Here is a 26,449-nt window from a genome sequence, read left to right as displayed (position 1 = left end):
AATTAAAAATATAAGTATGAAAAATAAGTAAATGATGCCATCTAGTGGTCAATGTACCTGGTCCTGCTCTCCTCCTCCCTCCTCGTTGTAGTTGAGGATGTTCTCTCTGATGTCCTCCCAGCTCTGGTGTTCTGCAGGGATGTGGTACACGCCCCTCTTCTGGAACTTACTACGACTGCCCTTCTGGGACCACACTGTCACAGCTACCAGCACAGCTACAGGACACAGAGAAAGGAAACAGTTCAGTCATTATAGTGGATGGAAGATATTGAGAGATAACACTAATGTACTCTACATGCATCTGAGTGTGGAAGGGAAAGAGATGAAGCAAAACCTATCCTTTTCACGTTCACCTCGTCTTCTGTCGGCCATCTACCGTCCCTCAGGCAATCCTACACTCTATTTTCCCCTCTCCCTTCATGCCATCTTTCTCAATTTCTCCTCCTCTCTCCCTGCAAGTCTAACCATCACTGATTTTTAGACATTCACCACTGTAGCTACTTCACCCTTTTCCTCATCTCGCTTGACATTTCTAGTTTTAGCACTCAGATGTTTATGTTCGTCTTCTCCACTTCTCATCCCCCTCTCCTTTCCCTGGCATGGGGCTATGATCTCGCTGCGTCGTGTATCAGGGCCGTCAGCGTTGACAAAGGGGCCCTCGGGGGCACTGCAAGTCTGACATCACAGAGCCGTACCCGTCAGAGGCTCATACAAACCTCGCTACCCGTCACGTGTCACTGAACAGGCCCTCTAGTCTCTAGTCTATTTCCCCTGCTCTCCCTTCTACATACATCTAACTACACATCTATCTATATGGTGTTTATCAATGCTGCTAATGGACAGCATTATAATGGCTACTCTATTGATGTCTTTAAGCACGCTCAATGTTCCGTAAAAACAGCTCACTATATGAAGGGTAAAAGGTCGTGTGAAGAGAGGGTTTTAGTCGCCCATATTTACCGAAGAAGACGAGCAGACACATGCTGATGACCAGGATGGAGCCCGGGCTGAGGGCGGCCATACGGTGCGCTTTCATCTGGCCCACCTCACAACGCTGACCTCTGAACCCCTCGGGGCAACGGCACTGCCAGCTGTCGGGGGTCAGGGCGTGGCAGGTGCCCCTGTTACGGCAGGCCGAGGGTCCACAGGGGGAGGGCACACAGCGGTGGTGGCCTGATGTCTCGTCTGTCACCGTCACCTGGCCACCTGGACACCTGGGAGAGGGCGGAGAACAGGTTTGTTCTTTTAACAATGTCTGTGTGTCCTTAGCATGTGTAAGATTGTGTGTGTGTGAGATAGTGCTTGTATGTGTTTAAATGTGTGTGTAGCCAGCCTCACACACCTGCACTGGTGTTTCCTCCACAGGTCCACACAGTAGAGGGGGCTGCGGCAGGGCTTGGCACTGCAGGCATCTGAGTGACAGCCTGAAGTCACCCCCCTCCGCTCCAACACGGTGCTGAACTCGGTACTCTGACCATCCAGAAGGAGGGAGTGGCCGTTCAGCCTCACATCCCGCAGGCAGCCTGCGAGAGAGAGGGAGAGAGCCTTAATGACTGACAAATACTAATAGGATAAAAGATAATCAGAGATGATTGTTGTGATTGCTACTTCTAAGAAATGTATTTGCCTTGGTAAAGTAAAATAGAGAGAAAAAAGGGAAAGATTGAGTAAAAAAGATGGAACAAAATGATGACAGAAAGATCAGCCACTCCTTCGCATGGACCTGTGGCTTTATGACCCAGCCAAAGATACCCACACTGAGAGCTAGAAGGCAGACACAAGGAGAGAGGAGACCATTACAGTGGAGAGGAGGGGAGGAGTAGAGACAGGATGAGGTGAAATGATGAGAAGAGAGGATGAAAGGAGAGAGGAAAACAGGAGAATAGATTGAGAAAAAGAGGAGACAGATGAGAAAGAAGAGAGAATCAGCAGAGAAAACATGGAAAGGACAGAAGAGGAGACAGTCTTACCCTGGAAGTCAGCAGATTGTCCCGGGGTGGGTCCATTTCCCAGCAGCACACTGGAGGGGTGCACCACAATCTCCCGCCTGTTCCCCATCCAGGCCCTGGCCTCCCGCGAGCCACCGCCCTGCTCCAGGCGCAGCGTGAAGAGGTTGTCATGACGATGCAAGCTGGCGAGGACCCACTGGCCCCCGTCGACCCGCTGGCTGGCCAGGCGGAGGGAGTGGGCACCGTCGCCCAGGTTGGCACGCACCGACAGGTGGCCGTCTACGATCTGAGAGAGTGGAGAGAGGACATCAGCAAATGTAGCCACTTTTCACTTTCCAATTGACTAAATTGGATCCTGTGAGTGATGTTACAGCAGGGCACTGACCTCCAGGATGATGTACTCGTTGGCACCGCGGGACGTCATGGAGAGCAGGGTGCCAGAGGAGGAGCGCGTGCGGAGCAGGAGCTGGATGTGTGTACGACGGGGGCTACCTCCCCCCCTCAGCTGGTAGCGTAGCATACTGTCCCTGACGAAGGACCACTCTGGTAGAGCTACAGGGGAGAGAGGCGATATGGTTAATACTCTCTCACACACATTCACACACCAAAATACTGCTGTGAAGAAGAACCAGTCCACCAGCAAAGTCACCTACCTTTGTCACACTTGTGCCCGCTGTACCCGGGGTGACAGTCACAGCTGAAGGAGCCCCACTCGCCCAGGCAGGTCCCGTGGACACCACAGGAGGGTCCACTTGCTGTCACACACACCCCGTCTGTCAGGCCACAGCCTGGGGAACTATCCAAGCTCTCCCCCGGAATTCCCAGGTCATACACCTCCAGAGAGAGATGTACATTATAGGTTAAATATCAGCTTAGAGAAACATAAAGAGCCCTCAGAGTCAGTTATCAACATTTGAGCTCAAATGGATGCCGTTGCTGCCCTGTGATCCTCTCCTTTCACACCCCATGTCAAATAGGGCTTTATATGGTCAACTTCTTGAGCCAAAATGGCTAATACTGTTGCTGTATATAATCAACTGTCTGATCCAAAATGGTCATCCCTCATGCTGTCCTGCTGTGCTCCTCTCCCCTAATTATTCATGTCAAACAGGACTGTATATGGTCAACTGTCAACCATTTGAGCCAAAATGGCCACCACTTCAGTCCCATGTTCCCTCCCTTTCATATTTCCCAGCAGTGACGCAAAACCACACAAGCTCATCTGCTTTCAGGAATAGTTTACGGAGGAGATGTTCTTTTAATTTATGTCTTATTTGGACTTTGAAATCGTTTTTTTGTCCTCATTTCATAAGCTGTGCTCAAACGACCGTCTGTCCAACTCTCTCCCCCGGCACTCTCAGCCAGTGCCAACAGAAGACACACACAAAGAGATTGACGCATACACACACGCACGCACACACGCACACACACACACACACACACACGCACACGCACACGCACACGCACACACACACACGCACACACGCGCGTTGCAGAGAGAAGTCGCAAAAGAGACAGAGAAGCTAACACTCTCCCAACTGGAAGACACATACATTGCCTCTCAAAACACTGTAGGAAAAACCCACTCACATAAACAAATGAATATTGACAACCCCATAGAGTAAACAGACTAAAAGAAAGCATCTCTTCTTCCCAGGTATATTAATACAGCTGCCAGTCTCCGTCTCCTCTGAGCTCTGTTCATAAACCTGTCACTATCAGTCTGATCGGATAGACAGCTCTGTCACTCTGATGGGGAGCATGAAAACACTGTGACAGTGAGGAAAGGAGGATAGAACTACTAGAGAAGTGAGGAATAAAAGGTGGTGGAGGAAGAGGAGGTGTGACTTTAATGAAGAGGGAGAGAAAGAAAGAACGAAAGAAAGAGAACGCAAGGGAAGGGGGAAGAGAGAGGTTACCTTGCTATCGACCACCAGGTTCCTGAGGCAGCCAGTGAAAGCTTTGTAGCGTCTGTGTGTGGAGGTCTCCTTCACCCCACCCAGCTGGAGAGGCTGGTTCACATTCAGGAACCTGGGAGATGGGGAGGAGAGGGAGAGAGATAAGAGTCAGTAACCAGGTTTCCATCCAACCTTTTTATGCAAGCAAAGTACAGTACATGTCGGATCAAAAATGTCATGACAGGCTTGACGGAAACAGAACATTTTTCGGTAAACTTTCCAAATGTCGACAAAACAAAATACGCTAGACAATGTGGGATCTTTTTGTGTTGGTAAAATGAATTATGCGAGAAATATCGATGAAAACGCTTTTATGCGCAAATATTGATATAATAATTATATAGAAGTAAACTTGGAGTCACGCGATGACATGTTGTGTAGGCCTCCCACCATGACTCGTCGGGAAAGCATGCCATTTATTAGGCTTCAGATGAAATAGGTTATGATGAACTTTACAGGGTGGTTAAAGCACACGTTGATGAGCTTGATGTTCCTTTCCAATAAGTATTGAGGGTCTTATTCTGGTGACATGATAATCGATGCTTGGCTGCTGTTTGACAAATAAAAAGAATCTCTCTTTTGTCCATAATAATAATCTCATCATGTCGGCTATATGTGCGCTCTAGTCAACAGCGTGCAGATAGCGCTATTGGCTAGAGAGCACGTGCCAATACCAGAGTGGGCACACTCGCTATATAACAACAACAACAACATATTTGCGAGAAAACCATCAGTATAGTTTATAATATAACATTTTTGTATTCAGTATGTGGGAATTTGACCGCAAAAGGTATCTTTATGTGCACTACGTTATCACGCACTGCCTTTTATCTGCAACGGGTCAGTTTGATGGAAACACATCTCTGGTGAGAAAATGCACATCGTTTTTATTTAGCTGATTTTAGAATAGTCACATGAAAATCTGTCGCCAATTGGATGGGAACCCAGCTAGTGTTAGCTTGTGCATAACATGGTTTGTCAGTAGTGGTCTTCAGTGGTCTGTAGTAGTCTAGTGGTCTACAGTTGTCTGCTCTTACCTCAGGTTGCCAGGGGTCTCTCCAGAAGCCTTGCAGCCAGACTGATCTGTCTCCAGCACCTCCACCACTAGACCCTCCACCTCATTCACCACTGCCCCCGAACACTGGTCTAGGATCAGTTGAACTGCCTGGATTAAACACATCATATAGCACCAACGTCATGTTCACAGTCAGGTCCTAGCTCAGTTCATAATGTAAGCATCCCAATGAGTATTCCCCCACCGGCTATTCCCCAATCCCCAACCATTCCCTCCTCCAACCCCTCTGGGAATATGTCTGCACCTTTCCGTCACTGACGATGTCCAGGCGGTGCCATCGGCGGTCCGTGACAGTGGATCTCGCTGGGAGCTGCAGCGTCAGTGTTCCCGATCCATGGCTGATGCTGAGGGTCGGAACGCCATTCCTCAATTCTGGAAGAGAGACATAAAACAGGGATGAGGAGAGATAATCACTTTGGGGCTTGAGATCACATAACAGTGGAAACACATTCTGACTCTCTATCAATCAATCTAGTCATTTTCACAAACAAATATCTTTGGAAACAAGCCATTCTAGCCACCAAGCGCTTGAAGCTGTCTGACTCACCAATATGCAGAGTTACATTCATAAGCCGCCTTAATGTTGCAATAACAGTATGCGTGTGAAAGTGTATATGACTACATGGTGTGTGACCTGACCAACCACTGTGTTCTACACTGCTACTCAGTTGAGCAGCACCAGTGAAAAATGCTTCACCGCAATCAATTCAGCAGCCATGTTCGATTTGCTATCCCCGGAGCGGGGGAACTTGGAGCAGGCTCGATAATTACATAAATGAATGCGACGGGGCTACCAAACAGATTATGTAAGGCCTTTCTAAAGGCCAAACTGGACTAATCTTTTAGGGACATATAGGACCTCTGGGATGTGACATTCGGATTAGGGGGGACATGACTTGACATAAAAGCCACATGGCTTATAGGGACCTGAATATGACGCGGGCTTATGAGGATATGAGTATGTCACCTCCACTAGAGGTTTGATCAAGAGTGCTGGTTGCCAGTCGATCCATATATTGCTTACCTATCCACATCCAGACACCTTGAAAGTAGGAAGTAGGAGTAAGTGGGATGGACTATGGTGTGGTTGTTTCTGTTCAGGGCCTACATGTAGGCTGTCTGTTCTTACCCAGAGCGATGTAGTCCTCCTGCTCTCCGGCCTGGGCGGGGCCTAGAGGGCCATTGTAGAGCAGCAGCCCATTGGCTGACTCGGTTATGAACTCCAATGAGATGTGGCTTTGAAAGCAAGGCCTGATGGGAGGGAACCAGGCATAACCCTGGCCGTGGAAGGAGTGCTTGGTCTGCTGGCACTCAGGCCCGTCAAACATGGGTGGACACTTGCACCTGAACGGCAGGGGAGAAACATTGTGAACGTGTTATTTCTAACAGCTAATGCTAACTAGCGAGAGCTATTGGCTCCAACTGTCTTTGACCGTCACACCTGTATCCCAGCTCGCTGTCCTGACAGGTGCCTCCGTTGAGGCAGGGGTTGCGGGGGTAGGAGGAGCAGGCCTGGTGCAGGCTATCTCTGGCCCTGCAGCCACAGCGTGCCTCAGAGGAGGCGGAGACAGACACTAGGGAGGTGTTCCCGGAGCTGAGGGCGGTGGGGGTGAGGCTGAAGGTGACGTCGCTGCTGCAGCCGCCCGACTGACTGCAGTCTGTGTAGGGACACTCATCTATACCCACCTGGGAGATAGACACACCCAGTGCTGCTTCCAACTGAGAGAGGAGGGGGGAGAGAAAGAGAGCGTCAGTCTACTGCCTGTCAGTGAAATCAAATTGGTTTGAATCAGTCTTCATATCGTCTTCATATCAGTCTTTCATAGTCTTCATTTACAGTCAGGGGATGTCTCTGGATGAATTCATTCTGACTCAATCTGACTCCAATGGCTTAAAAGCAACTCACCAGTTCTATTCAATCTTAACAGGCAGCAGTAAAACTGTCAGTGACACACATCCAGTGTATAAACAACTGCTTCTGGGCAGCGCAACACTCACTACAAAACAGCTTAGGATTTATGGACTAGTGAAGACTTTATAAAGACTCAGACGTTCTCTCCTGTCATCCCTCTTTTTCTCTCCATCCATCCATCCCTCTCTCTCCCTTTCTGTTCACCCAGCACAAGCTTGGGTCACCAGATGCTATCTCATGCCTTAAATGGACATGAAAAATGTACACACACTTGAGTAGTGTGCCGCTGTGCGTGTGTGATTAAATGTGTGTGAGAGTTTAAATGTGTGTGTGTGTGTGATGAAATATGTATGTTGTTGAGCATGGTGTCAGTGTGTGTGTGTGTTTAAGTGTGTGTGAGATTTTAAATATGGGTTTCTTTTTAGTAATGCATCACTGTGTGTGAGATAGTGTGAATGATTGTAATGGTGTCTAGTGTGAAGCTTTATGCGTATTCAAACTCTTATATGAGAGACTTGTGTGTATCCCATCTTCACCTTAGCTTTATGCGGCATCACATTGCCGTGGAGTTTCTCGGTCTTGTAGTACGGCGAGCCGTGGGCGGCGAACCACACGTTGACCTCGCGCTCACCCTGGCGGTTGCCATTGGCGACAGAGAAGACGTGGACGTTGTCCCGGTCGGTCTGGAGAAGCTCGGAGAGGAGACGACCCAGGTGGGAGAAAGAACTCTCCTGACCCGGTGCACTACTGAAGAACTGTTCCACTGTGATGTCTGCCCAACAGGATGGTGGGATTGAATGGTCAGGACACTCAGTTCATCAACACACTACAAAGTGGAATGCCCTTGCAAAGCACTCCCCTGCCCAATGTTCTACAGATAACGATAGTACAGATCAGTCAGATGTTTGTAAATTCTCAGCTGGTGCCTGGGGGTGATGTGAACCACGACCTTAGGGAACTATTAGATACAAAAAAGCCTGCCACACAGCACTCATGCATGCATGTCATCACACGTGACACGGTTACTATGTAAACATTATGACAGCATTAGCTCCTTATGGTCTGTGGTCAGTGACCATGAAAAAGAGTGAAAAGTGACGATATTGGCTGATACACTAGGTGGCAAAACTCACTGGACAGGCGCAAAGAGCCAGCGTTCTGGACCGCCTCCTCGTCCAGCTCCATGACGACGACCTCCGCAGTGGAGGTCACGTCGGGCCAGGTCTTGTCGGAGACACGCACCTCGAGGCTGTAGGAACCCACCGGCACAGGGGCCCCCTCTCTGATAATCAACTGGCCTGAGTTGTGGTTCAGACTGAACAACCCGCTGAGAGAGGGAGGAGGGAGGAGGAGATGGAGGGAGAGAGCAAGATAGAGGGAGAGAGAAATGGAAGAAGATCGAGAGAAAAGGGGGGTAGTGGGCATAGAAGTAAAAGAGAGGGATGGGGGGGAGAACAGAGTGTAAGAGAGATCAGTAGTAGTCACCCCGGTGTTCATCCATGCAGGACTATCCCTGGCCTCCCTCCATGCTCACCATCTCACGTTAAAACACTGAACTGTCCAGGGAGACAGCCACATGCATAATAGATGGCTTCACTATCAGTATCAATGCAACCCCCTCTACCCTACCTCTCCTGTACTCTACCAACACCTCTCCCTCCTCCCACCTAGTCCCCTGTTAACTCTATTACTCTATTCCCTGAATACCCAGTTCAGTGTTCACTCTATCAAAAACCTATTCCCCTGAACCTGCTCCCACAGCCTCTTAGGTTCCTTCTACGTCTCTCTGTCTACTCCCCATAGACACATTCTCACTACACTAACCCCACCAGCCCAACCTAAGCCCCATGTTAATACTGCAGAACGTTCTATCCTATCCTGCTCCTAAAGTCTACTTCTCACTTCACTAACTTTTCTTACTCACATGTCCTTGTTCCCTCTATTACAGTGACTCTTCTCCTTCCCAGCTATCTACTCATATCTTCTCACCCCTTCCATCTATCATCCCTCTATTTACTTGGCCCCTGTCCACTCTGGTCCTTATCACTGGCTCAGATCATGACAAGGGAATGATGATGGTTCTGCTGTGACTATCTCCATCTACCTCACGCTCTCCTCATCTCTCAAGTTAGAGGTCAATGCCAAGGAGTTCATCTGATGTCTTTCAAAATGTCTCTGTTTTTGAAGCTTCCGTCTCTACTGAAAATGGGGGGGGGGGGGGGGGAGCAGTACAGAAAGAAGCAGTACAGTATGTAAGTTCTGTTCTATAGAGCCTTTGTACAACTGGAGCAACAAACAAATGTTTACAGATACACCTAGCTTTACCACATGACCACATTATTGTTTTAGCATCACCTTGTTTGATGGCACACCAAGGTAAGTACCCTCACACACTGGCCCATGATCAAAAGAGATTTGAAAAGGTGCCATGGCTCTCTCTTACGTAACAGTAAAAGCTGGTTATGCATGGCCCGTGACCTTCAGAAGTCAGGCCAAACGAGGTAATTATCTGAGCCATAAGAAAATTAAACCAGCTGGCCCAATCGAAGAGGTGCTGAGCTGTGGGGAGATGTGTGTTATGTCATCCCTCCCCGGGACATCATGTTAATGTAATACATTAATGAATCCCTGTTTGCAGAGCTAGCCGGGGCAAACATGCAACACAGCACTTTGGAGACAGAAAACAAATAGGCTTCAAATCATCATCTACACGGATGGCTGGTAGGTATAATGAGATTATCCATATAGTTTGGTCCTTTGAGACGCATTGGGATCTGCTGACTGGGGATTCAACATGGTAATGGCTCTTTCTTGTTCACTTTCTCTCTCTGTCATTCCTTGTCATCTTTTCGTGTGCTTACTAGCTCTTCCGATTACAGGTGTCTCATTAGAGGGAGAGGTGCCAGCAGTGTAATCAGCTTCTTTTCAGTGCACACCAAACATTGCGCACCCATCAAACAAAACCAGAGCGCCGTTCCTCATTTCACTGGGAATTTTCAATACAATTCTTTATGAAGTATTAATAATGGTGCTCCTGACAATTCATGTCTCCCTTTCCCTCTCGCTTTCCCTCTCTCTCTTCCAATCTATCTCTACTTTCTCTGTTTCTCTTAAACGGTCTGTTTCTCCTTCCCCTAAAATGTACCTTTCTCTCCTTTTACATTCTGTCTCTCTCTCTCTCTTTCAATCCCACACTTTCCTCCCCTCTTATTGTACACTCTTTTGTCTTATTCTCTTTTCCTCTCTCTTAAGTGGCCGGGCTTCATTCCAACTTTAGTGAGGAGATCAACGTACCTGGGGGGTTTGCCTTGGAATCTGTAAACCTTTTCGCTCCAGTCGTCAAGGTCAGGGGATTGAACCTGTCCAAGCACTGTTGTGGGGAGAACACCTACGGGGGAAAACTCAGAATTAGGTGCGGGAAGACAACCCCTCCCTGTCGTACACCTAAAGCTCTCAAGAGTGAGAGAGAAAAATAAAGAAAGGGAGAAGAGGAGGAGGAGGAGGGGAGGAAGAGGAGGAGGAGGGGCTGAGGAGGGAAGATAAGTTGGAGAGCGTCGCCTCGTTGGCACATATGGACACGGTTTTGAAAACACTGCAGGGGAAGTGCACACATTAGCATGTTAGCTCCCGTTTTCCCTCCAAAAAGCTAAATGGAGTGCTGTAATCCCCTTAGGCGTGAAATAAAATAAAACATGTAATGGCTCCTGTTTATATGCCTATCAAACCTGGGACTTAAGCTTAAGTAAATTGTTTGCTTCATGGCATGTTTGGAGATACATGATGAATTCTTATTAGAGGGTTAATGTACTTTCTTCTGGCAAAACCCATACAGAGAATCTACTAAAAATACATTACAGACAACCAGAGTTTTTCCAGCAGTTACAGCAAGCTGACAGATGGCATGAAATACTAAATAAGTGATGTTGGGCTTCAAGAGTCCTTAAGCATTCAACTGTGACAAGTAGTGTGGTAACAACATCAGCAGAACACTGGAGAAACATACCATGGTAGCTGTACACGAAGAAGTCGGTGTGGCCCGGAGAGTGGGGGTGGTCATTTCTGTCACCGATGACAACCGTCAGTGTGGTGGTTGAGCTCATTGGGGGAGACCCGCTGTCAATCATGAGAATGGGAAGACGGTACTCCTTCTGGCGTTCCCGGTCAAAGGTTCGCAGGGTAGTCAGTGCAGCGCTACCGTTGCGCAGGTCAGTCAGGTTGAAGCTGTTAGCATCGGAGGTTAACATCAGGAGACGGATGGAAAACGGTCCACCATTGGGTGAGGAGTCGCGGTCGGCTGCGTGGAGAAGTAGGGATGTATCGTTTATTCTCACCGCCTGGGGGGCAGCCATGTTTTCCCACACAATGGGCTTGTAGGGCACCTCAAACTCTGGCCCGTTGTCATTGACGTCCAGTACGGTAACCATAACGATGGCGGTGCCGGTGAGTGGCGGGCTGCCTGTGTCGGTGGCCAGGACCATGAGTCTGTGCTGGGATACCATTTCCCGGTCCAGAGAGTCAGCCACTACCACCCAGCCTGACTGGTCCACCAGGAACTGCCCGTTGGGGTCAGACTCTTTGGCAATGCTGTAGGAGAAGCGGCCATTTAGTCCTGAGTCCAGATCGGCAGCGGTGACTTGAGCCACAATGGTGCCAACAGACACATCCTCAGACATGGCAGGAGCCTCATAGAACTGTGGGAAGAAGACGGGTGCGTGGTCGTTGGAATCCTCCACCTGAACCAGGCAGTATGCCAGGCTGAAGAAGTCTGCGTCTTCCGCCTTTACAGTCAAGTTGAACGTTCTCTCGTGGGGCTTTTCAAAGTCCATCTTCTTCTTCAGCCGCACCACACCACGCCGGTTCGCCTTGTCCGTCTCCACAAAGAACTTCCTGTCCTCGTCGCCTCCGACGATGCTGAAAGTGACCACTGCGTTCTCACCCTGGTCACCATCGCTGGCGGAAACCACCAGAACCTCGCTGTTCACCTCTAGGTCCTCCGCCACCTATTAATATTGATAACAAAATACTCATCAAACATATTACAGTGCAACAGTGTTGGGGTGAACAGGTGTGTTTTGAGCAGGTGAACAAACCTGGGCATTGTAGACCCTCTGGGTGAAGACTGGTGGATGGTCATTCACATCTGACACCATGATAGTAGCCGTTCCAGTCCCAGACAAGCCCCCACCATCCCTGGCCTCAACCACAACCAGATAGCGGTCCTCCACCTCACGGTCCAGAGACCGTAGAACTGTACTGATGGTTCCAGTTGAAGGGTTGATGGAGAACAGATTGAGGTTGATCTCGTTGCGAACGTTTTGTACGATGCAGTAGGTCAGTATGGCGTTCTTCCCGGCCTTGGGGTCATCTAAATCCGCGGCCCTCATCTCCATCACTGAGGTGTCGGCGGGAGAGTTCTCAGGCACGTGGCCAACAAAGCAGCCTGAAGCGTCCGGCGCCGGGCATGGGAAGACTGGTGCGTTGTCATTGATGTCATGAACTTCCAAAAGGACGTCAGCAAAGCCAGTGAGTCCCGCCCCTCCCTCATCGGTGGCCAGAACCAGGAAACGCCAGGCCGGGCGCTCCTCACGGTCCAGACGGCGTTGGGCGTAGATGCGGCCCGTACACTCATCGATGGTGAACTCACTGTCGGCTCCCTGGCCGTGGAGTGAGTAGCGCAGGGCACTCTGGTCTGCCTCCTGGTCTGGGTCGGTGGCTGAAACCTACAAACAGGAAACCCCCAAAAACCTAGTATTAGACAATAGGGCCGGATAGAATTGGCTGTGAATTTTTCTTTTCAATTAAATAAAATATGTATATATCATTTGATTGAACCATTTCTGTTGATTTACGGATATTCTGCCTCTTCAGATTCCATCTGGCCCCAAAAATAGGACATGAAAAGAGAATTGATTGCAGTAGCAACAAAAATAAGACAATTTTCCTTGTTTTCCTCTATAGATAATTAACCTGCCTTCATGTTATCTCTGTGTGAAGGACAAGCTCAGACACTTCCCCCCACATCTATCACCAGAACGCACAATGCAATTAAAAGTTAATAGATGCCAGCAAAAGAAGAAATACACTTTCTTTATTTCTCTCTTCCCCCCTCACCGGAGGGTTTGTTTACAAAAGCCTTTGAAGTTTACATTTTTTTCTCTCCATTTCCTGACAATGCAATGAGAAGACAATATCGAGACACGGTGCGGCGTACGACAGCCAAGGCCAGGTAAATACTCATTTCAAATTGGATTTCCAATCTTTTTTCTTTCGGCAGGATTGTATTCATATACAGAGCGAAGGAACTTCGGGGAGGGGATGGCTGCCTGCCACACACTGGAAACTATTAAGTGCATTAGAGGGGAACCGAGTGCACATCAAATCAATTCCACCTCCAGGAAAGCAGCCCTGGGTTGAATACTGTGACACATGCCTCTCTCTCTAGGATTACTTCCATGCCCTCATGAATCGTACTCCTTTTTAATCTGATTTACCTTGGCGACATGCACATACAGTATTATTGGGAATAACTGGGAATAGGTGTGACGAAACTAGGCTGGGTACACAATGAAAGCCTAAGAAAAAGCAGGAGGCTCCACAACTATTTATCGTGGGTAAACTGTGGGTGCTCATGAGTAGTATTAGGTATCAACACTTTAGGATAGGAGTATAACATCGGAGCCTATTTGATTTCACACAATGTCCACATGTGCGATGAGTTACTGTATATATTATGTTACTTGAGAGGTGAAACCAAAGCCACATTTCCATCAATGGGTGGACAATGTCACTGCATTCACTTTCATTCTATTTAAAAATGTTATACTGCATGTATAGAACAGAACTTCCTCACAGCAAGTTTAGCTTTATCAAAAAAGGCTTTCAAATATCAGTTGTCATACCCTGCTTATGTCGTTGTTACAAAGGGGCTATGTATGAATGGCCTCTGACTTCCAGCTAAAGACAGGTAGCTCTGTAAGTTAATGAAACAACCTAATGGTGTAATGCACTGTTTATGTGGCTGTTATAAGAGGTAAACCAGTACGTAGGGCCTAGAGCAGGGATCATCAACTAGATTCAGTCGCGGGACGATTTTCTTCTTGAGTGGATGGTCGGGGGCCGGTACATAATTACAAATCATTTTTAGACCGAAAATTGACAGAAGAAGCCCAAACAGATACACTTTTTGACTAAAACATAATAATTTCAAACCTTGCTTACATTTGTATACGGGTGTCGGAATACTTGGGAACAGAGTTCCAAAATTAAAATCACTTGGAGCTGATTTCCTGGTGTTGAAAATAAAATTTTAAAAGAATTGTTTTGCTCAGAAAACTTGGGGAACCAAATAAAACCACCTGCGGACCAAATTCGGCCCATGAGCCGCCAGTTGGGGAACCATGGCCTATAGTATGTATGACATCTGACCTCCAGCACGAAGACGGGCAGCTCGGTCAGCTCCTCTGTGACAGCGGCGTGGTACTCTGTCTGGCCGAAGACGGGCGCCTCGTCGTTGCGGTTCACCACCTGGACCACCACTAGGCTCTCGTTCTCCCATTTCCCGTCGGAGGCCACCAGTCTCAGCTCGTAGCGCTGCTCCATCTCGTAGTCTAAATGCTGGGCCACAAAGATGGTGCCCACCTCTGGCTCCACGTCAAAGGTGCCCATGGTGTTGCCAGAGGTGATCTGGTAGCGGAGCTTGGCGTTGGCACCTGGACAAGGAAATATGGCTGTTTCAAGGTTGCTTTTATTGGTTGGACAAGGTAGAACTAGTCGTCCATGTTAGAGGAGGAGAAATGAGGACATAGTTACAGACCGTATGACTGTGGTATGTGTGTGCTCACTCACACACAAGCCTACAGGCTGACAATCTGCACACGCACGTGCCGCACAAAAACAAAAAAACGACCTCACACTTCCAACAGCCCTCAACACAAAAGAACAACCCCCATAATACCCTCTCTGAGTCACACAGTGCCATCCGGCTATCAAATATTTCAGAGGAAAACATCCGTTTCTCTCACAGTGGGCCTCATTAGACAGAATACAGAAGGCAGTGAGGGCTGGTCTCACCCACCCCCACCTCATCTTTGTCTCAGGCACCACCCGTTCTCCTCCCTCCCTGGCCCTTCATGTCCTCAGTGTGTTCAGTTAAAAATACACACGTGCACACAACAAATGTACATAGAGTACCAGTCAAAAGTTTGGACACACCTACTCATTCAAGGGTTTTTCTTTATTTTTACTATTTTCTACATTGTAGAATAATAGTGAATACATCAAAACTATGAAATAACAAATATGGAATCATGTAGTAACCAAAAAAGTGTTAAACAAATCAAAATATATTTTAGATTTTAGGCTCTTCTTGAACAGCTTTGCACACTCTTGGTATTCTCTCAACAAGCTTCACCTGGAATGCTTTTTCTCCTTGAAGGAGTTCCCACATATGCTGAGCACTTGTTGGCTGTTTTTCCTTCACTCTGCGGTCCAACTCATCCCAAACCATCTCAATTGGGTTGAGGTCATGTGAGTGTGGAGGCCAGGTCATCTGATGCAGCACTCCATCACTCTCCTTCTTGGTCAAATAGCCCTTACACAGCCTGGAGGTGTGTTGTGTCATTGACCTGCTAAAAAACAACAGGCAAAGGGTGGCTGCTTTGAAGAATCTCAAATCTCAAATATATTTGCTTAACACTTTTTTGGTTACTACACAATTCCATATGTGTTATTATCATAGTTTTGATGTCTTCACTATTATTCTATTCTACTACGCAGAAAATAGTAAAAATAAAGAAAAATCCTTGAATGAGTAGGTGTGTTCAAACTTTTGACTGGTACAGCACATATTTGTGAATATGTGTGAATACACACATGCATGCACACATCTTTCTAATTTCCTCTCTTCTTTTATCTCATTTATCCCTCTTATCTTCCCCTGTTATCTTATCTCCTCTCCTCTTCACTCTCTCATTCCTCCTCTCTAACCTCATCCACTCTACCACTGTCAACCCTAATCAGATACCCCATCAGAAGCGGAGAGGAGAGGGCTAGGTCGGGATGGCGTTCCCGGTCTGGGAAATGGGAATAATGGGACGGGATCAAAGGAGTCTGAATCCTGACTGCTGGTGTCTGTCATGTTAGAGTGCTGGGTGCTCCATTGTGGAGCTCCACAGTGGGACCTTCATACTAGTCCTTATAAAGCTATGTAAGAGCTGAATAAGGACGTGGTTGGGGTTCTACAGTAGTGAGTCTGATGAGTAGAGATGTATGAAAAGGAATGTCAAGAACACAGATGTGCACAAGGCTGGATGACTTACATTAAACATGACACATTCCATTCCATAAACAATCTCAATTTCATATTGTACTAGTTCCTGCACCAGTTTCCCACCCCCACGCTCAGACATATGCACATAAACACAAACACACACTGTTTCTCTCTTTCTCTCTCTCTCTCTCTTTCTCTCTTTCTCTCTCTCACAGACACACACATACCCACACTCCCTGTCTGCCTGCGTCTTGGTCAGGCCCTGTTTACCAGCACGGAGGAGATTTTAGGAGACAAATACCATCTGTGTGAGACATGTCGGGCCTTCATTACGACATGTCATGCTCCTATCGGGAGTGTGTGTGTGTGTGGAGGGGGCTTAAGTGCGCTGGCCGTCAAAGCTTCTGAGCACGATCTGCCGTGACACTCGCCAAGAGGGTGTGTGTGTGTGTGTTGAGTGAGTGAGTAAGTGTGTGAGTGTGTGCTGGGTGGCGGGGAGTAGCTCCTGTACTTTTGCCTCCGGCCGCCTCCCTAATGATCGGTCTGGCCATATGGTTAACCCCCCTCCCTTAAGTAAGACTGGTGAGGGGGCCAACTGTGCACATCAGGGGGGTGGAGGGGGGCTCAAGGGTTAAGTGGTTTCATCCTAAGCAAAGCAGGAGCTCCACTGAAGGCCCCAAAATTCTGATTAAGGTCACCAGCATATCCCTCCCCACACCATGTATTGGACCCCATCCACTACCCTAATCTGTTTACCATTAAGCTAGACAACCTATATCTGTTTACTGACAAACCTTCAGCTCAACTCAACTCCAATGTCAACATCAGCAAAAAAAACTTGATCTTGTTAAAGCCCATCCAAAAGTTCTTCATTCGGCACATTTCCCACTTGGGGATAGAAACCCGATCCTAAAAGGATGTCTGTCTGCAACAAAAGACGCTGAAACTAATCAGCTTTGGGGGGAGCGTTTAACAGGGGCCCCTCTATTCCCCACGGATCTGTTCACTAATTATTCAATTCCCCAAGTTCCACTGGGAGTGTAATGGGAAAATATTGGGATTTCATGGAAAAAGGCCCTTGAAGTGCTTTGAAATGAAATACACAGGGGATTGGAATTAGGAGCGTGTATATGGGCGTCAGACTCAAAAGTAAGGATATTCTCATATGAAACAGATCTCTCCATGTGTTTGTCTACTTGACTATCTCTGTTGTGGAGTAGCATCCACCGTATGGTGGAACAGTGGTGGCTGGCAAAGAGGTCGCAGAGAAACCAATGGAAGTACCTCAGCTGAAGATTGTAATGGGAGAGTTATGAGACGTGAATTGCCTTGTCACACCACTAGCACGATAAAGGTGTCTTGTTGTATTGATATTTTGTGTGTGTGTGTGTCATCATTGTAATGCTCAATGGTTTGTGGATGTTGACAGATGGTGAGAGACTCTGAGAGCAGGGGACCATATATAAACTGGAGGTCACTAATCCTATTATAGAAGCACACACACATGCACACCTGGACCAATGACAGTGTGTGTGTGTTGTTGTGTGAGGTGATGATGTGATGAGAGGGTGGATGGACATCAGGGCAGGCAGGCAGGCAAGCTTCACTGGTCAATGAACACTGAGGTGATTTCACCTGAACTGTTTCACTAAGCTGTGTGTGTATGTATCACAGGGCTGTGGAGTGTGACAGTCAACCACTGATCTATAGGAACACTGTCACCTCCAGCACGAACATGGGACACTGAACTGACTTACTCAACACTATGACTAACCCCGGAAAATGGGACAGCAGCACAAGAAAAGAAAGCAGAGGGGAGGAAAAGGATAGACAGAATAATGAGGTAGAGATAGAGAGAGAAAGAGAGCGAGAGAGAAAGAGAGCGAGAGAGAGAGAGAGAGAGAGAGAGAGAGAGAGAGAGAGAGAGAGAGAGAGAGAGAGAGAGAGAGAGAGAAAGCAGAGGAAAGACCAGAGATGAGCCAGGAGAGCTGAAAGAGAGGGAGGGAAAGGAGAGACACAAAATTAGCAGATCTGAAATATGAGAAATGAGACAAGAGGATCTGAGATGAGACACCACGAGACGAGAGACTAGAAAACACATGCAGACATCAACCCTACTTACACCACCACAAGCATAGCCAGGATTGGCTGAGCTCAAACCTCCCCTCAAGACCTGCCTGCTCAGCAAGGCTAGCGCTTAGCCAGGGATCGTGTCATGTTTTACAGCTAATCTCCCTGCTAATACAGATCATCTCCCTGCTTGGACACCTGCATGGGGGGCCAGGGGAAGACAAAATGGCCACCACTGCCGTTTATTCCACTCACTCCTGTCTCTCCGTTGAGAGAGACGTTTTCCCTAATTACCAGATGGACACATTGTTGAGACGGCGAATTGGGGTAAAGTCTACAGAGCGGTGGCGGGATAAGCCGGAGCATTTGGGAGGGAATTATAGTTGTTGTTTGCGGTTAGTTTGCTATCTTAGCACTTCTTAATTCTGCTTCAGTGTCTTTTTGGGCTGTATGCTTTTACAAATCCGCCAAGGGATCAGGCTAGGGGTGTCTGAAGAGGGATAAAGAGCAGAGCCAAGACAGTTGCTAATTCAACTGAACATTGGAAAGGTAAAAGAAAAACAAACCCTAAATTCTCGTCTTAGTCATTTGCTAACTCCTTAAATGTAATGTAGCAGCCCATTAAATCAGATGTGATTTCAACACCTGTGTTGGCATCATGGAAGGTGACATTTCCACCAAAACAATGATCGGCATCTACTCCCACAAAGGATTTACCGTTGTCATTAAGACAGCACACTGTTTTTCTTATTTATTAATTTTCAGAGGAGAGACGAGGGACAAATAAAAACAAAGAGACAAACATCAAATGACTACCTCGGGGGGCCGCATCCATACTTCCCACATTCACCACAGAGATTTGCTAACAAGCTCTGACAGAAAATGAGAGGAATAGAGAGAGAGTGACAGAGTGGGAGTCAGAGACGGAGAGAGAAAGACAGAGTATTCTTTACATAAATATACCTCCTATACTTTTCTTAATCTCTGTGGAGCCTGTCAAAGCATCAACAGAACATTCAACTTGATATTGACAGGAATTCATAAGCACAGAGGGAAGTGACAGGGGGAGAGTGAGTGATTCCATTACAGTCGAGAGGCAGAGTTGAACAGACAAGTAGGAAAAGCGACACCAGGATAAACACACACTGTACCACTAGAGCCCAAGTCCTCTATGACTATCAGGCACTTCAACAAAGACATTATGACTACTGGACTCAGTGGACTGACATTGTGCTTACATTCAATTCTCAATTGTTATGTTCGGGTGTCTTCAGACTTGTATCTGCCAAGGCCTTTGTAAAGATGAAAGATAATCTTCCATGGAAGTAAACACTAGAATGATTAACAGTGCTGTTCAAATATTGTTATAACTACGTCCCAGGAAACTAGCACCAATAACTTTACTTATTAACTTATCATTGTGAGCGCTATTTTTTTCAACAACAAAAAAGTCTAAACCCAGGTTGACTGATTGACCCCTCCCCACCCTGAGACCAACCCAATGTGCCTCACCTTCATCTTCATCATTGGCCGTCACGGTGATGAGGATGAAGCCCACCTCCTTGTCTTCCTCCACGCTCACCTCATACACCGATTGGGCGAAAGCCGGAGCGTTGTCGTTGACGTCCGTCACAAGGATCCGTACGTAGGCCGTGTCTGTGTGAACCAATGAGAGGGATCTTTACTCAGGACTAACAACCAATCCAGATTGAAGCATGGACCTAGAGAGCAACACTAATATATAGTACTCTGACATTAAATTACATTGGCTTGGTCTATGTGGACCAAAGACATTAAAAAGAGAGTACATTACTCTAAGTATTACACCTGGCAAGAGAAAACAGAAGCATTAACCATCTAACCTCACAGAACACAGCAGTGTAATACCAACAGGGGCAAAAGGGAGAATAATGTGCATTAGCTAGTCATTGCCGTATGAACTCTAGCGGGACCTTGATGGCTTGAACAAACAGTGTGTTGGTGGGATGATTGTAGCATCCCTGTTCTTTTGCTGTACCTCTGTGTGCAGGTCATTGTTGACCCAAAACCCAGATTAGCCATTAGCTCGTTCCATTAGCGCATCGCTAACGACGTCTTAATGAATGAAGTTCATGCTCTAATAACAGGGATAGAGCCAGCTGGTGTGTGTGTATGTCTGTGTGTGTTTGTTTTGTGTTTCTGTGTGTGTTCCTGTTACTGCCTGGTTAGAAAACGACTGATGTGTTATTGACTGGTTAGGTAATGGGGGGGTTGATGGAGGATAGGGTTGGTAAGGGGACAGAGCTACCTATTATGAGAGAGTATGATACTCAGTGATTCCCTGTCTGGACAGGTGTGCCCGTGTGTGGACTGCAGACATGTGTGTATGCATAGGAGTGTAGCTATGTGAGATACCCACCAGTGTTGGGCTGGCCCTGCTGTCCAGGCCTGGCTGACTCGGAGCTGTCCTGAGACTGGACCTCTATGAGGTAGGAACCTTTCTGCTCACGGTCAAACGAGGCGCGGGTGTGTACGACCCCAGTGTAGGAGTTAATACTGAAGTACTGAGAGTCTCCACTCTCATCCTTCAAGATCACATAGTTTATCTGTAGACAAAGATCGAAACATTAATGCAATATCAGGACAAAATGACATACAATATTGTGTATCTGTTGAATTATTCTCATTTAAAATCATAAGAAAATCAAGTGATTATGGGAAATGTAGTCATTCGCAATAGAGTCCGCAGGGGTCCTCACCATTCCATGGAGGCCTGAGTCGAGGTCCGTAGCAGAAACCTGGGCCACCGATGTTCCGATCTCTGCCCCCTCTGGAACGGTAGCCTCGTAGGTGGAGGACAGGAAGAAGGGGACGTTGTCATTTACATCTGGAGATAGGAGAGACAGGCCAGAGGTCAGGCTTAGGGAGGTGATAAAGGCCTTCTATTAAGAGCATGCTAACAGAGGTCCTACCACACCTATTGTTTTGTCCTCAACAATGCTAATGCTAAGTAGACAAACCCAACTCTTAGGTCACTGACTCTCCAGGTTTTAAGACTACTCTCTAGGTATCCATAAGATGAGGATCATTTGATTTCCCTAAACGCTCCAAAAAGACAATTATTGACAAAGTCAGACAAGAATACCCTCTTTTCTTTACGCTATTAGAACTAGATATTTGTGTTCCCGCCTCCTTCACTGGCGCATGTGGTATGAGTCATCGCTAAACAAGCAGTCATTTTAGCCGCTAGTGTTCTCTGTCGCTGGCTGATTACACCTTCCTCCAACAGGCTTCTAGGGACTACATCTTCCCTGTCATTACCTTTCAATCTCCTCTCTTCCTCCTCTCAGCCTCCCTCCTTCATTAACTGAGCTGGAGCTTCAAGTATTTATGTTGTGTTGGAAAGCTCTTCACTGTTCCCTACTGCTCAAGCCTGCCTGCTGTCCTCTCTCTCTCTTTTCCTCATAAAAACTCAGTTCCTTCCAGCACTGTCATGACCAAAGATGAGTATGGCCAAGGTACTGTACATATAATATATGCCATTTAGCAGACACTTTTATCCAAAGCAACTTAGAGTCGTGAGTACATACATTTTCCCGGTGGTCCCGGGAATTGAACCCACAACCCTGGCAGTGCAAATGCCATGCTCTACCAACTGAGCTACAGAGGACCACAGTTGTTACCATAAGTTGCATGCCTCATAGTCTTACAAGAGTAAATGTATCCAGCGTTTCACAACAGTATACACACTGTTAAAATCTTCAAATGCCTCCTACCTGTAACATTGACGTAGACGGTAGTAAAAGAGGCCAGTGGAACAGCAGCTACGTTCTGCACTCTGACCCTTAGTGTGAAGAAGCGCGTGGTCTCATAGTCCAGAGGTTCAGCCACCAGTATGGATGCAGAGCCATCAGCCCTGTTGGGTTTGATGTAGTAGCGGACAGGCATGTTGGTCTCCGGCACCTGACCCTCCTCAAGGTTATAGGTCACTCTAGGGTCACCCAGTGGTGAGGTGGCCTTGATAGTCTGGAGGAGAGGAAGCAGAATATGACATCATTAGTGATAGGATAGGGAGGTGGATATATATGCAAGTGTATATGAATGTCTGAACAGAGTGAATGTGTGTGTGTGTGTGTGTGTGTGTGTGTGTGTGTGTGTGTGTGTGTGTGTGTGTGTGTGTGTGTGTGTGTGTGTGTGTGTGTGTGTGTGTGTGTGTGTGTGTGTGTGTGTTTATATGAATGTCTGAACAGAGTGAGTGTGTTCTTTTGTCTGTGCAGGTTCATTTGAGTACCAGTGTGTGTTCCTGAGGTACAACACAGAAAACTTTGAGAAACCTGCTTGGGCATGCTGTAATGTCCCATAGATTTTATTTCTTTTTTTTATCTTAGAGGGAATTATTGAAAAATAACCAATGACTAACAAACAGAGCAGGCTTTGGCCAAAGCTCCCTAAAGATAATTTGCATTATTAGTGAACGGGCCCATCTAAAATCAGCACAAACGTCTCCCTACTGCTGACTCCACATCAGGAATACATTGGAGACACTCCAAGTCTAATCCATCAAAGTTCCTACTGAACTGATGTGAACTCTTTATGGAGACACTTTCCACTGGAAACACCAGACGATCTGCTTCTAAATGAAGGCTGTAGGGTTTTCACAACGCTCCCACTCTCTCTTTTCCAGGAACCGTGGCAGAGAAAACCAACGTGACAGGAAATGATACGGGGAAGTATATCGCTGCCGCGCATACCTGGGTACAGAGGGAGCCCATCAATGGGATTTCACAGACATGGTGTCACGCTTATTGATGTCCCCCCCTCCTTTCCTGTTTATACCAGTATGGAGGTTAGGTGTGAGAATGTTTTCTTTCCCTCTCTGTATGAAACATATGGGGTGGTTGCATGGACGTCATCCTACACTCACATGGACAACAGGCAGGATTCTCATTGTTCTGAGGACTCCATTATGGGTCACAGCTGCACGCTGTCTGGCACCAAATCCTTTGTTACTTCAAGGGTTCCGCCAAACAAAATCCATAAATGGGAGCATTTATTACATAGATGATAGTATGTTTAAGTGTGTTCAATAATTCATAGTTCTAGCTCTTGTCCAAACATGTCAACATAATGGTCCAAACTATCTACAGACGTGTTTGGACTGCACTTTTCTAATGGCTTGCCTTGAGTATGAATGTGTGAGGAGAGAGGCAAGGCAACCTCTTTAACCAAGGGCAAGGATACTAGTGAACCCTGAGAAATGTTGAAGAGCAGTGTTATTCGGAATCAACTGTGTGTGCCTGACTGTGAATGTGTGTGCAGGTGAATGTGTGTGTTGGTGTGTTCCTGTGCAGTACCCTACAGCAAAATGGTCTGACCTATAAAAGCAGGAAGCACGTGGAGCTTTTAAGACCCATGTTCTCTTCACCACTTGTCCTGCCACAATGCTGTGTATGTGACTGTATGTGTGTGTGCTCTGTGTATGTAACTGTTTGTGTGGCCGTGCGGTGTGTGTGTGCATACAGACTAGAGCTTTTAAGGCCCACGTTGTCCTTTCCCTGCCACACAGCCACAGAGTCACAACCTTGACAGGGAAGGATTACATTAACCATGGCCGAATGAACCTCACTTCACCACTCATTCTGCTTCGATCCAGCTGAGGCCCTACACACACACACACACACACACACACACACACACACACACACACACACACACACACACACACACACACACACACACACACACACACACACACACACACACACACACACACACACACACACACACACATTAACTCCTAAACTTCACCATATCTACACTGGAGAACAGTATTCTGACATGGCTGTCTACATTTGCAAATCGTCCATTTCGGAAGCATAAGAACGAGAGATTACAGCAGAGAGAGCTATAATGGAATGGTAGCCTTTGACTCCATGTCTGGCAAACAAAGGCATTCAATCTTCTCATTGACTGACTGGGGTGTAACCAGGCACTGTTCTTGGACTCCAACCAATAATGGAAAATTGGAAAATCTAAATGGCACCGGATAGATTTGAACTTTTCAAGTGATTATCTGGACATGCTAGACTGCACTGTGAGCCAGTCTGGTTGAAAACTAACAGCACAACAACAACTAAATAATATTTAATTATCTGTCGAGAAACACCAAAACCCATTGTTACCCATTATGAAATTGCAATAACATAAGAGGAAAAGCATTGGAAGGGAGAACATTGAAAGTAGAATTGTTGTACTGTATGTCCATGACTCACTATGCTTGGGTAGAGCTAAAGAGAAAGAAAGAGAGAGTCAGGGAGAACACCTGAAGATAACGCAACAGCGAAAAGCTCTCAGACTTTCCTTTCCGACTCAGTGGAGGAGGGCGCTCTCTCTATCCCTCCAGTAGCGAGCTAGTGCGTTAGCGAGACCTCTAGATGTACAGAGGTGCCCCTGTGGACCCCCAACTTCCCCCCCACCTCAGCTTCTCACAAAAAAAGAATTCACTTTTTTGCTTCAAAAGCCTTGTTGTGTTGAAATATTCATGCCAGCATGAGTTTCGCTTCAATAATTAATTTTGATTATCTGCTGAGAAAATACAAAAACTTGTCCAACCTCTTGTATTCCACCTTATTACGCACCGGGCCTCCCCTCCCCGGTTTACGGGGGCGAGCCCTGGAACAGGAGCATGATGGGAATGATACCCCATTATCTCGCCGGCGTGCTAAAGAACAAGTCCCCTTAATTACTTCCTCAAGGTTGCAATTACCGCGTTTGGAAATTCGCTAATTATCGTTCCTTGAGATAATTCCACAATGAGAGGCTTGATATTTACATTTTTAATTAGGGAGATGGAGAGATAGATGGATGGATGGAGGAGGGAGGCGAGAGGGAAAGAGAGAAAAAAGAGATAGTAGGGTAGATGAATAGAGGCACTCGGTAACACAACAAGGCAACTCAGGGATGCTAATGAATGCATTATACTGTTTAACAAGCCTAATTTGTATTTAGAGTTCTAAGGATGAATTACTGTGAAGGCTCCCAAAGCACAGAACAGATTTTAACAGTCAGTTGCTGCAGTTACTCCACACCAGGGAGTAAATACTGTACTTAGAGTGGAGAGAGAGAGAGGAAAAAGACTCTGTGTAATTGTTGTGAAGTGCTTTGTTGTTCAAGTTATATTAGTACAGAGAGACATTGTAGAGTGTGAGAGGGAGATAAAGAGAGAGGGAGAGTGTAGATAAGGACAGTTTGTAAATGAATAGAGAGAGAGCAGAAGAAAAAAAGAGAGAAAGTGAACAAGTTCTCTGGCTAATAACGATTCTCCACTAACGGTTGGAAGTGTTGAAAGTTTTCTCCATTAAAAGGCCACTACCATGGTCACTCCTGGCAGCCGTTATCTTGAAAGCTTTTATAGAAGATAATATTATGTGTCCATCCAATCAGAGGCTGCCGTCAACCACCATTAGTAAACCTATTGAGCCCACCACACTACCGAGACTATAGTGGACCATTACACCAACTTATGGAGCTTCCGGAAAGAGTTTGGACGAGGGAGGGGGAGAGAGACAGAGGAGAGAAGAGAGGAAATATATAAAGAAAGAAGCAGAGAGAAATCGATGAAGAAAAGGGCTGAGAGCAGAAGAGCACTACCCTTTCATACAGGGCTCGGTGATCTCTAGGGGAAGTGGTGTGTGTTCTTCTTTTAGCTAAGACATATGAGACCACATGCAGAGCCCCATTGGGACTGGCCTCTTTGCCACATGCACAGTCACTGCACAAGAGACAGAGTAGACAGTAATAGTTGACCTTTATGGGGTCAATGTGGCCATTAATAAAGTTGTCATGAATGGTACCAACTAGGCCATAATGCATCCATGAACAACATTATAAAGGGCTCATAAGCTTGACCATAAGATGTCAACATGCATCCAACATTTACTGGAATCATCTTCCATATTTTCATGTTCATAAGAAAGTGCTCAAGACCATCTGAATTCAATAAGTCAACAATTCACAAGAAACTCAATTTCTCGCATTTCAGTTCAGAGGTGCCTAGCATGTCCTCTCAATGGCACGATGCAGAAAGCCTAAAGCCGAGGCGGCACGGACTTAGCTCTAATGAGAAATCATCTCATTACACATCAATGGTGTCCGGGGGGCTAAGCGGATCAGAGACGTAGCCTAGCTTAGCCTAGCCTAGCGTAGCTCCACTGCTGTCAAGCTAAATGGCTGGCCTTG

At 46.8% G+C, this 26,449-nt stretch overlaps 1 protein-coding gene across 1 annotated transcript in view; it reads right to left on the bottom strand.

Moving 5' to 3' along the window:
* Nucleotides 1–26,449, bottom strand: part of si:dkey-22o22.2 (neural-cadherin) — a 56,779-nt gene that overhangs the window by 2,446 nt on the left and 27,884 nt on the right. The window contains exons 14-34 of the mRNA XM_038992707.1: nt 21,988–22,237; nt 20,971–21,098; nt 20,631–20,817; nt 19,745–19,888; nt 14,320–14,603; nt 11,985–12,614; nt 10,898–11,894; nt 10,189–10,282; nt 8,028–8,221; nt 7,431–7,666; nt 6,424–6,701; nt 6,112–6,326; nt 5,227–5,354; nt 4,945–5,072; nt 3,869–3,980; nt 2,603–2,783; nt 2,335–2,501; nt 1,971–2,235; nt 1,343–1,523; nt 961–1,214; nt 58–215 (exon numbers count right to left, since the gene is read on the bottom strand). Of these exons, the coding sequence (XP_038848635.1) occupies nt 58–215; nt 961–1,214; nt 1,343–1,523; nt 1,971–2,235; nt 2,335–2,501; nt 2,603–2,783; nt 3,869–3,980; nt 4,945–5,072; nt 5,227–5,354; nt 6,112–6,326; nt 6,424–6,701; nt 7,431–7,666; nt 8,028–8,221; nt 10,189–10,282; nt 10,898–11,894; nt 11,985–12,614; nt 14,320–14,603; nt 19,745–19,888; nt 20,631–20,817; nt 20,971–21,098; nt 21,988–22,237 (5,211 nt within the window). The remainder of the gene's footprint in view (nt 1–57; nt 216–960; nt 1,215–1,342; nt 1,524–1,970; nt 2,236–2,334; nt 2,502–2,602; nt 2,784–3,868; nt 3,981–4,944; nt 5,073–5,226; nt 5,355–6,111; nt 6,327–6,423; nt 6,702–7,430; nt 7,667–8,027; nt 8,222–10,188; nt 10,283–10,897; nt 11,895–11,984; nt 12,615–14,319; nt 14,604–19,744; nt 19,889–20,630; nt 20,818–20,970; nt 21,099–21,987; nt 22,238–26,449) is intronic.

Source organism: Salvelinus namaycush, chromosome 5 (genome assembly GCF_016432855.1).
Source record: "Salvelinus namaycush isolate Seneca chromosome 5, SaNama_1.0, whole genome shotgun sequence".
NCBI classification, from domain to species: domain Eukaryota; kingdom Metazoa; phylum Chordata; class Actinopteri; order Salmoniformes; family Salmonidae; genus Salvelinus; species Salvelinus namaycush.
This window is presented reverse-complemented; position numbering and strand designations above follow the sequence as displayed.